Genomic DNA, 13,488 nt, shown 5'->3' with positions numbered 1-13,488 from the left:
GGAGATGTAGACCCATCCAGCAAGGTGCACTCGAGGAAACAGAACTTCCACCCTATGAATTATTCTTCATGCTGGCAATGAAGCTGTTGCAAGCACTCTGAGCTGTCAGCATTCACTTTTACACAGCTCTGTGTCTGGACCATTCTTCATTCAAGCAGTTCCTAAACCATGGGAAAGCAGTTGGATGTTCTCCCTTTATGGCCATTAGGCCTAAGAGATGGTGGCTTCATAATCCATGCAAGTGCCTCCCATCTTCTCATCTACAAGCTGCTCTGGAGTGTCTGTCCCCAGGTTACACACAAAGTGTTCATTATTACAGGCTCCAACAAGGAGCTTTGTTTTGTGGGGTGTTTCTGGCTGCAGCCTTAAGCTCACCTTGTCCAGACAAGACCTTTTGTAGCTGGAGTTACACTGAAAAACAGATCTGTCTTTTTACACAGGAAAAATACACCAGCTTGTCCACACACCAACTGTAGCACCCATTAGCAGTGCTGATCACAGCACCTATGTTCTGCACTTCTGACAGCTTACAGGAAAAGGCCAAAATTGTCCAAAAAATAAAGATCCATTAGACCAAGGAGGCACAATACAGCAGTGTACAAAAAGAGTCTCCCTTTTATTGCTGCATTATTAAATCACAAAGCACTGGGCCATTCTAATAGATTGCTCACTACTGCAGGTTTTCTTCTGCCTTCACCTATGCAAGAGAAGACTCATGGATATATTATTACTATGATTGGTATTATCCCCTGCTGCATGCGCCACTCTGTACAGCATGCTGTCCTGTCTAGTCCCATGGGAAGGATACATCTGGCTTCCATCAACAGCATTTCATTTATTGACTCTTTTTTTTAGTACACTGTTTATATTGGAAAGGTAGTCCAGAGACCTGTTTCTCTGAGCCAAACATATTTTCATTACTACTTCTTAATGCATTAAAGTGATCTGGGAATTGAATTTCTTTATGGTCTCCAGCAAGGCACTGAATCTCTTTTTGCTGTTTCTTAGATGGAAAAAGAGAAGATAATCCTACCTTTGTAGCCACACAGTGAGAATTAAGTTGTGTGAAAATCGTAGGAAGGATGGAAGGAGGAAGGACTCAACTGAGAGATCTGTTTTCCCAGCCACTCCCATTGCAGAGAGAGAAATAACAAGAGGAAGGGTACCAGACTTTTCATAACTGCTGTAGCATATTGTTTAGTTACCCTATGGAACAAGTAACACACTCTAAAGGAGATTTTATTTTTGCATTGGCTGCCAACCATTGTATGCAGTGGTTTAGGCTTCCAGATATTTTATAGCTAGCTTTCAAAATCCACAGTCTGTAGAAGTCAAGCAATAAAATTGATGAAGCAGATGGGAAGGGCAATATTTTGGGCACTATTGTAATAATTCATGGCTTAGTAAAACAAAATGAACTTCTTTCACCCCACACATGGCCTTGGGGTACTGACAAATCTCACACAAAATTGTCCAAGGCTGCAACAAGGAATGGGTGGATGTGGACCGAGTCTTTATCAAGTATCAGCCCCCATCCTCTGCAGGACTTCTGCTGTTGTGAAAGGTGGTTTGTCAGATGAGGTAATTTTCTGCAGGCTTGAGAGTCCTTGATGGCTAAGAATCTTTTTCTATCATGCTTTCAATGTTGTGGAACTGTAATCTTCTTGCTATATCTAAGGGAGTCTCCCCATCCTGAAAGAAACACATGAAATACATTGCAATATGTTAGATAGGGGTCAAGTACAGAGAGATTTCCTGACTTTGCCACCTGTGTAAGGTCCCATGTCACTTCTGCTCTAAAACAAAGGTTTCAGGACGTGCTGGGTCTAATACTACTCCGGCCAAAGACAGGAACAGAGACCTCCCCTACAGTAGGGACAGCCTTTCCACTGTTTCCTGGGAGTAGTATCCAAGTGCACAGAGCTCAGCTAAGATTTGATTTCCAGAGCAACATAGATAATACACTGCTCACCTCAACTCAGGAGTGCAGATACTCCCAGGTCAATATTGATTTGGGCAAGACTTGAGCTGTTCTGGGGCAGAAGCAGCTTGACTTAGCCTCTCAGAAGAAGGGTCCTCAACAGCACAAAAAGCACCTAGGAAGACTTTTATCCCTCCCCTGCAGCCTACATCTTAGGAACAACTGTGGAGTAGCTCTGAGCTAAGAAGAGGCAACATAAAGATAGCTAAGAGATGTGCCAAGCCCCTGCTAAGCCAGGGGACACAGGCAGCATTTACTGGTAGAAATCCAGCAGTGAAGGTTTCATACTTTGAAGTTGCTCTTGTCAACAAAGGCAATGGAACAAATGTTTCATACCAAACAGGAAACAAATTGGCTGCCAGGAAGCTGTGCACCCTTCTCCTTAAACTACTGTGCCTACACTGCTAAAGCCTACAATGTACTTACTGGTTCATCACCATGAGGAGCAAATACAGTTATCAACTCCACCTTCTTACCTGATTCTTTACAGAAGTGTCTGCATGAGCTTCAAGCAGTAGAGGAATGACTGCCTGGTTTTTCATTTCACAAGCATAGTGAAGAGCTGTGCTGCCAGACTGAAGGGAAGCAGAAGCAGATGAGTTTTATTTCTATAGTAAACTTCTTAAGTAGACCTTAGCTAAGTAGGACTACCTGTATCATTTTCCCCCTAACAGCTGGATACAGAACACACATACCATTTTCTGTCACAATACACTACACAGAAAAACAAATACATTATCATGAGAACAACAGGAACGAAAAAAATCATTCCTTCCCTGGGATGCAACTGCTAAAACAGGTTTGACACATTAGCAGGAAGCCAATAATTTTGGAGGATTCCATAATCTTTGTCTCAGAAACTATGTCTTAAACTATACTGTTTGCTTGCACTTCAGTGTTTTAGAACTTGGTTGCTGATAAAATTGAGGTTTCTCCTTTTGTGCCTTAGAGTAGAGGAGCTCTTTACCACACCCAGGTAGGCTAGTGGATACATAACTCTGTGTAGGGAAGATCAGCACACTCTGAAGACCAAGAGAAGACACAGGGTCTTGCCTTGTAGCCCACAAATCTGTTCCAGTTCAAAAACTTATAAATGCTGATAAACTCAGATGCTTATATCTCTAGAATCTTTACAGAATCAAATATTTAATACATCAGTACCTCAGCCCAGTTTGCCTGGATTCCCTTATGAGGGCATTGGTCAGAAAGGGAGAATAGTTGATCAGGGGGGAATTACTTCTGTATACATTACAAAACTATTGCCTAAGTGTCAAGGGGAAACACGGAGTCTTCCTGGTACATCAGTCAGTTCAGTTCCCGAAGCTCCTACTCCAACTATGTTGCTAGAAGGTTCTGTAGTCTGTTTTTAGTATTGTTGCCTGCATGTGAGCCACATTTGCATTTGTATAAACCCACTTACAGAGTCTGTAGCATTCACATCGACTCCAGCTCTAAGCAACATCTTGACCAGGTGTTCATTCTGTTTTGTCTTTGAGACCTGTTTGGTGCAAGAGAAAGAGTTACACGGAAAAACAGTTCATCTGCATATAGTCTTAAGTACATTTGTGCTAAATACCGTGTTTTTTCCAAAAAGAGGAGTGGTCTTTGAAAATGCCAGACTGATGCAGCAATACAATTCTGTCCTTCATCAGCTACATTCACAACAAAATCCCTGCTCCTTCTGTTGTACACGTTCAGTCTGGTTTTAAGAAAGCAGTCCATATTCTATACATGTTCCTGGCCTGAAATACTGCCATGAAAAATGTGATTGAGGGAAAGATACAGGGTCATTCCTTCTTCCATCCAGACTCACCATGAGAAGATATCCAATAAGCATAACTGGCATGAGGATTATGATGAGCACGTAGTCAAGGAAGGTAAACCGTTTCCTCACAGCATAATGGAGGCAAGTGCGGTCCTTCTAAACACAAAATAACTCTGATTAGTACCAGATTCAGTGACCTCACTTTGTTTAATATTGATAAGAGTGGACCATTTTAAATTCCACAAGCTTTCTTTTAGACTATCTAACAGGAATACTGCTGTGATTTTCAAGCGGAAATAGACACATGCATCTTGCTTCCTTCAAGTAGAGGCACATTTAACACATAGACAGTTATGGAAATCAGACTACACGTGCAAGGAGGATGTGGGATCCAAAGGATTCCATGTGTACATGGGCAAACTTGGACCTGGCTGCAGAGATTCAAAGGAGAGAGTGGGTATCTCATGTGGCTGCTGCTGCCTCACAGCAAGTTAAACCAGCAGGAGGGATTGCCACAGCCCCCCTTCTTACGGAGGTGCTGGTTACTGAAGCAAGGACATGTGAGACCTTAGGACATCTCCTTTGGGACACTGGAGAAATACAGGAAAGTAGCAATAACCAACATAGATTCCTATTGAGAACAGAGTTTAAAAAAAAAATGTTTGAATACCAAATATAGCAAAGCAACTAAAGGGCAGGGCTGTAAAGCATGCTACAGTGTTAAACTTGCTACAGGTTGTCAAAAGGAGATGGGCAAACTAAGTTACACAGGGCCCCAAATAAGCAGAGAAGCTTTTTTGCTTCATCTGTTTCTCCACACATGCCTCAGTAGGAAACAAACTTGAAGTTTGTCTGTGCTTGCCAGTGTCCCCACTGGCATTCCAAGAATCTGAAGGAACAGTCACTGCAAAGGAACAGTCAGTGGCCACTTACCTTATTTCTGAGGTTGACATCAGCATGTTTTCTAAGAAGATAATTAACTATCCTGTTGTTTCCTTGTTTACATGCACAAATTAAAGGGGTGTCTCCACTGAAGCTGTCCTGGACATTCAGATAGTTGCCGTTGCGCTCCAAAAGGAGATGAACTTTATTGAAATCGTTGTTGTGAGCTGCCTGACAGATGGGCTGAAGTGAGAAGATAATATGCATCAGCACGTGTTTCACTAAGACATCCATACTTCCCATTCTGGCTTACTACATGTGTGTCCCAAAATACTTGACAGAGGCTGTAGTTCTTGGTGCCTTCCAGAAGATGGTGGTAGGAGACACTCCTGCAGCTGCTACAGAGCTCCCAGCCCTTAGCCCCAGAAGTCACAGCCTTTGCACAATGGAATGGATTTTCTGTTCATTTTGGATGCTACTTCTATAATCCAAGAAATAAATCCTATTTACTTGCAGCCATTAGGAAAAAAAACCAAAACCGGCTTCCACTCTCACAGGAGCTGGTCACTGCATTAAGCAGCAAGCAGGGACAAGCCCACGTCTCTGAGTTTGCATCAGGGTTTCCCTTTGGATGAGCACTGGTGAACAGAAGGAACCGCTCCTGACTCATCCGTGCTCAGAAGAGAACCACCCTGCAGGTGAAAGTTGAAAAACCAAGCCCCCACCAATGTTTCTCTTCTAGACCTTGAGGTACCTAAAAAACTCATGCCTGTGTGCCCACAGGTCGGATCCTGCTTGGCTTTTGCAAAATTCTTGCTGGTCAGGTCTTTGCTCAGTATTTCTGCACGTCCTTAACCTAAACTGCAATTCCTTCCCTCTCCAGCAGCAAGAGACTGACGAGAAGCTGAGAATGATAGGAGTACTGTGAGCTTCTAACAGCCTAGTACAGGCAGAAAATAACATTTAGAGGTGGGGCAGACTGGTAGAATTTGAGGTCTCCAGTCAAAAAGAGAATAAGTCTTTTTCTTTTCTTTGATACTGAGGATTTTACCCAACATTTTCCAAAATAGAAATTTTCTTTAAATAATATCTGCAATTTTTTTCTTCTCCGTTCTCCTTTTTTCACATCCTAAATACTCTGCATGAAAAAGATCTAGTCCTGAACTCTGAGCTCTTTCCTCACTCCTCCAGTTAGCTTCCTCCCCCCCATCCTCCCCCCTATCCCCACGCCTTCCTGCCTTAAAAATATTTATCTCTTTTACACTGTTTTAGTCAGATTTTGATCTACAACACAAGTTTATCTCCAGCATCATTACTGCTTAGTTTTCTGGACAGCTGTATAAGAGAAGTGATTTGTTTCCAAAGAAGGTATTTACATGCTTACCAGACCTTGCACCACTTCTTGTTTTGTTTTTATTATGTCAGACAAAAATCTACAAAGAACACATGTCACATTTTAAATTTGCACATCTGTCTGTATTCTTATAGAAGCCTATGTATACCATTTTCTGCTTTTCACTTCACTGGAACCAGAACTGTTTTAACGACTTTGAGGAGAAAAACCTCTTCTAAGTCCCTTTTGGGGTGACTTCCACACAGGTGCCAACTAAAAGATCAGTTCTCTCTAAAACCTTGCTCTCTGTCTTATTGGTGTCTAGTACTGTATCTTCATGTCCAGGAAAGAGAAGATCATGTGGAGTCTGTCTGCACCTCTGATTTCCCTACTACTCCTGTTTTTAGGATTGCTTTGCTTATTTAAAGATGTGGGAGATTTGCTCTTTGGTTGAACACCTGCTCAAATCCCAGTCATTTACCACATAAATTTACTCCTTTTTAGACTGATTCTTGCTAGTTCAGCAGCTCATGGCACCAAAGGATATGCTTTTTTGCTTTTCTTTCTGTACTGCCTCCAAGACTTTTACTTGCTAGGCAGTTAAACCCAAGGCATTTCTGACTGATACTCTCATTGACCCGTGGGATCTTTTTCTAAACCTTACACTACTGCTGAACTTAGTTCTAGAGCCATGAAAAATGGTGCCACACAGACCACTCCCTAAGAGACCACATTATTTGGGGCTGAAGTCATGTACAGAGACTAGCACACATAAGTCATGCATACTCTTTCACCCACCAAAACCAGCTGTTCTCAGAAAACATCCAGGGCACAGAGAATGCAAGGAAACAGTCCTCATCCATTTCAACAACTAATACCTGGGTAACTGATGTATTTAAAGTATTTTTTAATCACTATTATTCCCCTGAAGTGGGGATTCTTTGTAGAAATTATACTCTCTGCATTAACATGTTCCACTCACGTTTAAAAAAAAAAAAACAACAAAGCAACACAAACTTTTTTCCTGTTTGTGTGGGATTTTTTTGAGGCCCACTCTGCTGGTTTGTATTCTTGAAAATACCTTCTAGTCAAAGAAAGGTGAAAAGTCCCACAGGCTAAACTTGTAATATACCTCCCAAATTGGCAAACACAACTCCACTGCTGGAAGAGCAAACATAGTAGCAGAATATTTAAGGAACAAAGCAGTACAAACAACTAGAAGTTCATGATCTTGATATCAATAACAATAAGGATTAAAAAAATGTTTTATGAAAGTATAAAAATAAGAAAAATTACAGATAGGCGGCAATGAGTCACTCATCTAAGAAAGGCAAATGTTATATTAGACACCCTCTCTCACAGAAAGAGATGTTATAGAAGACACTTAACTGGCAGAGTGTATACAGTTCTTGTCACTTGGGTCCAAAAATGAGGTCAGACTATGGCAGGAGCATGAAACATCTCTGCACCTGAGGAATATGAAGAGCCTGAAGAAAGATTGATTTGCTTAGCTGGGCTATGGAGTGACAGCATTGTAGCGGTTCCAAAATATATTAAAGGGTCAGTGTTAGAGAACAGCTAATTAACTTCAAAGAACAAGGTAAAAAAGGTGGTATATCTGACCAAGAAATTTAGCATGAAAATTAGAAAGATATTTGTATTCATAAGCAGAGTAAAGTAACAAAACAGGCTTCCAGTAGCAACAAAATGGACACAAAACCTGCCTGGCCCCAGGGTGGGGTTTGGGCATGTGCCAGGATTTCTGTGGTTGTGAAGGCTCAGTCAGAAATCTCTTTTCCACTTCTCACTTTTTTGGGTTGTCACTCTGGCAGCCCTATCTAAAGGATGACTACCTATGCTTGAGACTGTTTTAAACAGTTCTCCAAACTTTTCTCATAAGACATTAATAGATTTCTTACAAACAGACAGACAGCACCTGTCTGGAGTATCAGCAGGGAGGCCAGGTATGGAGTTAGAACGGTGTTAGGTACAAGCAGCAGATTCCATCCAAAACCCAAGAAAACATATTCCCTTTAAGTCTACAGAAAAGCCTGGAGGATAAAAGACTGGAAGATCTCACGTAGTTTTCTACAGTGTTAGAAGATTGCCTCGGTAGTGATACAGCTCAACAATCAGCTTCAGATTTGTGTTATGGTTATTACTGTTGCTATGTTATTGTTATCCACCCATCATACACAAGAGAGAAATAAACCTATGGGATAATATTCAGAATACCTGGGCTTCACATGCAAAGTGCAAGCCATATGCAAAGACCCAAAGTTCTTGTCTCAGGCTCATGCTCAGCTGTGGCGAGGAGCAGTACTACGAGAGCAGAAGTCTGATGGTGGTGGAGGACTGCCAGGAGAGCCCCTGCAGCTTCCCTTGTTCCCAGAGATGCACTGGAAACTGGAGCACGGACATAATGTCTATGGTGTCTCCTTTAGGGACGTGTGAGAGGAAAAGGCCAGTGCTCTCACAACAACAAATTCTGAAGAAAGCATCAGTGGGAAATGATTTCTCAGGTTCTGGAGAGGTTTGCAGTCCAAGACACGGGTGGCTACTCTTGCCCACATCACATCATTTATAAATCTCAGCGTCCTGATCACCCCAGGGAACTCAAACAAACCCGGCCCACTCCATAATGCCACAGGGCAGACCCGGCAGAGGCACAGCAAACACTGCACCCAATACAGACACGGGCTCAGGTCTGAAGGGAGGGGCAGTAGGACCCAGAATTCCAGCTTGGGTAACGAGGAAGAGAGTGACTCTTTGGAATGTCTGGCAGCAAAGCCCTTCACCTCTGCTCTCATTCACACTTCTGCAGCACCACCCAGCATTCAGACAAGGTGCACGGGATGAACCTGACAGTGTGACATTGCACAAAACCACTGGAAGGGAGGGAAAAAAAGAGAATCACAACACCAAACATCTTCTTCCCTCACCAGTGGTGCATTTTCCCATCCATAGCATCAGGGCTAACCATGAACTAGAGCTCAGTATGCCCAGATGAAAAAAAACCTGTGGGCATGCACTGGAGACTGAAAAGAAGAGTTTGAATATTAGATATGTCAGTGACTGAGTATTTAAAAGCTGTCTTTCTACAATACTACTTTTGCAAACCTTTCAGACCAGGAGTTAATTGTCCAGTATCTTCAGGAAACATGTGAAGTACTCACAGGACATGCAAGGGTTTTCATGGCTGAGACCACTCAGTACAAGATCACAAAATAAGGGGTGCAAGAAAAGCAATAAAACTTTCACTGTCAGGAAGGACAATAATAGAACTGATGTTTAATTTTTTTTAATCAATTGTGGAACATGATTGATGTCAGGTCCCAGTAGTTTACTCGATCCAGATGAACTGCCACACCTGAAGTTGTCTGCTTATTTTCAGAGTTTCTTGCATCTCTCTCTCTGCTTAACTTTGCTGAGCTAGTGATAATCCTTGAGCTATTTAGCAAGTTTTACCACACATGAAGTAAAGGTTAAAGGCACAGTATGAAGGACAAAGCATTCAACCAATAGAGAGGAGGTGACGGTAAAGCCTGTCTTGCAACTTGGAGAGCAATTTCATTTTATAATTGCTTCCTCCTTTAGAACTGCAGGGGGTTGCCTAAATTACATCAACTCTTTGCAGTGGTTTAGAAAAAAAAAAAGATGCTTTGTAATGTCAAAATATTCTGAACCAATCCACAGCCTCTTCCTTTGCACTAAAATTATTCCGAAAGCATGCTATGAACTGAACAGGAAAGTCTAAATTATGTTTAGGATGTTGAGCAACACACTAATATCCAATACATACTGCTCAGAAAAGGCAACTTGAAGTTTTTTATTTTTAGTTCTCTAGTTTTCCATCCTGTATAAATGAACCATAATTTACCCAGAAAATTGCATCTCAAATTTTTTAAAGAAAGAAAATGAATGTATATGAAAATATTAACTAATAAGCATGAAAAATATAGACAGGATTTGACCATTCTTTAAACACCAGTGTAATTAAGCTAGATGACACTGGTTTCCCCTGCAATACTATCTCAGAGTAATAGGTCTGGAGAGAGGCACGAAATCCTTTCAGAATAGGTGGCAGTCTATTCAGCTGATCACCTTATGAATGCACAGATTCAAGCTCCTTGTGATACTGAAAGAGGAGAAGATACTTGCTTTCATTGAATAGCTTTTTAAAAATAAAAGAGTGGCTTTCAGCACAGAAATGTAACCTTTAAAAGCAACAGCTATGTAATGCTATCTCCAGAAAAAGAAACACCAGTGCAACGCACTCTTTTCAGAGTCACAGAGGTCCAAAATCCTCATTTGTTCCCACACATACAAATGGGAAATTTATAAAAAAATAATGTTTAGGTAGAATTTATGCTAAAGTACAGGAAAATGTTAAGCGAACTATAGTCTGGGGACAAACACATAAAGACAAGACAAAAATATTACCTTCCTAAAACAGTATGGGGGCAGCAGGAGGTTTTCTAAGCATTAGCTTTGTTATCTGTATTCAGTGTAAGCCAAGGAGTTGTCTGCTTTTTGTGAAATTGTTTTTTGCTTGCACCATGTTCAGAATCGTTCTGATCTCAACACAGACCAACAAAAAATGTTGAGCACATACTTTGTGAAGCCACAATAATTACACCAGTTCTTGTATTTTCTTTGCTCCTATAAACCATACTACTGACAGCTTGTAATAGACAAAGGAAAACATTTCCAAAGGGGAAAAAACTTCCAGATCTGTATAAGCCTGTGTATGGGAGGCTGTGAAGGGAACAAACCAAGCCCAGTGAATATCCATACCTTCAACAGCTCCAGTACCTGCAGAAAATGGTCACGTACCTCTGAATAGAGTATACCCATGCCTATTCTTCACTCTGGAGTCCTTCTTGTCCAAGAGCCCAACAAGTTAACCTCACTTGAAATGCTCTTGAGCTTGTTTGAATCTGGTTAATATTTAACTTTAAAATACCACTTTTTCTTAAGCTACATCTCCTTTCAGTGCTTTCTACTTAGTAGCATAAAACAATTGTCTTCAGAAGCCCAACCCAGGGAGGGAAACGTGAGAACAGCAACTTACGGGAGACTTGCGGAACAAGTTACAACACACAAGAATTTTCCTTTGTCATTTTTGCAACAACATCCTCCAGTTACCTAAAAAGGAAAGTAGCAAAACAGGTCGAGGAGAGGAGGGAGAGAGAGGGGAAGAAAGTTCCACAAGTAAAGAAATGGGGGAGTGAAAAGAATAAAGAGCATGAAATCTAAAACTTAAAATAACAAAGAATAGTAGCTAGTCTGCGACTCAAGCTACAGCTGACTAAAACCTGTTCAAAACCCTCTGCAAGAGCACCTCAAATGCCTATCAGGAAAAGGGAAGGAACTACATCCCACACCTTTAATGAGCTCCCAGTATAACTAGCCTCTCATTCTCTAATTAAACAGGCCGGCCTCTTTCATCACTTTTGCTCAGTGTTCTCTTCCTAGCCCAGCACAAACAATGAATATGATTCATGTTTAACCTGATAATTTTATATGCTAATTGGGAAGGGAATTATTGTTGATGGCCCTGAGGTTAAGATGCTGATAGCATTTCTGTACTACACTCAGTCTTTCCGAGTAAGGCATGTGTATTTCAAGTGTCTGCATTCACCTCAAAATAGCTTTTCCCTTTCTATTTCAAATTGTGTTTCATGTATCTCAAGCAAATTTTAAAACATGTTTTAAAACACATGCATGTAAGCATGCACCTTAAATCCAAGCCCTCTGCCTTCCATTCCAGAACTTTTATTTCCAAATAATTTTCATATTTATTCTACAGCAAGGTGGAGGACCATATAAAATGACTTATTCTATCTCCAGCCCTCTCTGATTAAAGTAGTACAACACCAGTGGCTGTAGTGTTCGTTTGCTGGCACCAGTTCTAACCCCTTCACTGGCTGTTTATCTGAAGAAAATTAGGCTGGCATGTAAAAGAAACAGACATAACATCTACCTGTGACAAACTCACTGGGATCCTCACAATGGACTGATCTTTCAGCATGTGCTGAATATACTGTTGGACTGAGGACATACAAGAGTGAGCAATACCTCTATGAATATACTGTTGGACTGAGGACATACAAGAGTGAGCAATACCTCTATGAATATACTGTTGGACTGAGGACATACAAGAGTGAGTAATACCTCAGAGGTGAGGAGGTCTTCCTCACCAGTATTTCTTCACATCCAGATCCTAAGATATTCACATCCTCTTGCATCTACTGACCAGCTTGTTGGAATTTATAAACTATAACTTGTTGAAAGAAATATTGAATCACTAAGCTGCTACATAAAACAACTTAGTACTTTAATTAATCCTTTCCTAACAAAAATAAATAAATGTATGGCAATCTGAAAAAGTGTTTAAAAAAACAATAAACAAACCAACAACAACAGCAAAAGCCCACCCTTTACAAAACAGAGCAATAGCTTCAGGCAACACTTTTCCCAAGCTAGTGTAAATTACCATTTAATTCAGCATCATATCCCAGATCGCCTGGAAAAACACTGAAGTGACTACTTTGGTCACAGCATCAGGTAAAGAACAATTAAGCAGCCCAACCATGATGAGGTATGAGACTCATGTAAGTGTATATAGTCACAGGTTCACTCCTGTTTCACACATTGCTTCAGTGTTCTTCGCCATGCTTCTAAATGAAGATCAGAGTCCTGAAATTTAAAAATTTTTTTTGGTGAATAAGGTTTTTTTCTCCAGATGGTGCCAAGACTCAGTGCATGGGCAAACTGCCACCTACTCAGTCTGTGTAGGAAACATGATTCTTACATCCTGACAGAATTCCACAACACTTCAAAAGCTTCATGTGAGCCAGAAGGGAAGCAAATATTTTTCGGAAAGGCCTTCAACAGGGCAATCATAAGGTAAATTTATTTTTTAAACCAGATATCAATTAAGTTTAAGAACAGCATATTCAATACAAGTCACAGAAGGTCATTTGTCTCTTCAAGTTCCAAGCACTAGAGATTTTATAGCCACAAATTGCGTGAGTTACACTACTCTCAGGAAAGCAATCTGTGGCCTGTTGGAGTTGTGTGTGCAGAACAGTCCTCAGAAATGGATATTCCCAAGAAATGGAGTCCTGGAATGGCCAGTGTCTGGACAAGAGGGACACTCACAGCTTATGCTCTCCCTAAGAAAAGTGTTAACTACTTGTACAGGATCATTGTAGCACTCCAAGGGTCCCTTGCACCTCTGCTTCAGGATTAACTCAACAGACCCAACAAGCACTAAGAAACTCCTCAATGGCATGAAGCAGAGCCTGCATTTTATAACATTAAACTGAGTTCATGCTATGTCCAGCTCTAGGCCAGACCTCCTGGGCTTCAGTTTTGCCACAGTATTTTAAAACAGGATACTTACTACCTCAGCTGTCCTGGTTCTCTGAGTAAGTACAGCCCATCCTGGGATGTTGCTGTATACCTTCTAGGTTTTATGTTTTCTATTCTCTTTTTATATGCATTACTTTCATTCTCTTT

General features: G+C 41.0%; 2 protein-coding genes across 3 annotated transcripts in view; one reads left to right on the top strand and one right to left on the bottom strand.

The window, feature by feature from the left end:
* The window catches only part of LOC125329505 (putative lysosomal acid lipase/cholesteryl ester hydrolase), a 40,032-nt gene that overhangs the window by 14,410 nt on the left and 12,134 nt on the right, over positions 1 to 13,488 (top strand). The gene's annotated exons all lie outside the window — the stretch shown is intronic.
* On the bottom strand, positions 598 to 11,025 carry ANKRD22 (ankyrin repeat domain 22). 2 transcript variants are annotated; one of them, XM_048311630.1, is made up of 6 exons: positions 10,798 to 11,025; positions 4,680 to 4,871; positions 3,795 to 3,902; positions 3,402 to 3,479; positions 2,458 to 2,556; positions 598 to 1,692 (listed from the first exon to the last, which is right to left on the bottom strand). In XM_048311630.1, exons 1-6 carry the CDS (start codon positions 10,816 to 10,818, stop codon positions 1,615 to 1,617), a joined length of 576 nt encoding a protein of 191 aa, XP_048167587.1. In that variant the 5' UTR covers positions 10,819 to 11,025; the 3' UTR covers positions 598 to 1,614. The 2 variants fall into 2 exon arrangements, with proteins under 2 accessions (XP_048167587.1, XP_048167586.1); XM_048311629.1 differs by lacking the exon at positions 10,798 to 11,025 and having other exon boundaries at positions 4,680 to 5,810.

This window comes from Corvus hawaiiensis, chromosome 8, assembly GCF_020740725.1.
Source record: "Corvus hawaiiensis isolate bCorHaw1 chromosome 8, bCorHaw1.pri.cur, whole genome shotgun sequence".
NCBI classification, from domain to species: Eukaryota; Metazoa; Chordata; class Aves; order Passeriformes; family Corvidae; genus Corvus; species Corvus hawaiiensis.
The sequence above is the reverse complement of the archived record's forward strand: the minus strand, read 5'-3'. Positions and strand labels throughout refer to the sequence as shown.

Coding starts and splice junctions, on each gene's coding strand:
- ANKRD22 (XM_048311629.1), bottom strand. CDS start 4,931: ATGGGAAGTATGGATGTCTTAGTGAAACACGTGCTGATGCATATTATC. Junction 3,903..4,679: donor ATGTCAACCTCAGAAATAAG/GTAAGTGGCCAC, acceptor TTTTGTGTTTAG/AAGGACCGCACTTGCCTCCA. Junction 1,693..2,457: donor ACACTTCTGTAAAGAATCAG/GTAAGAAGGTGG, acceptor TGTTTCTTTCAG/GATGGGGAGACTCCCTTAGA.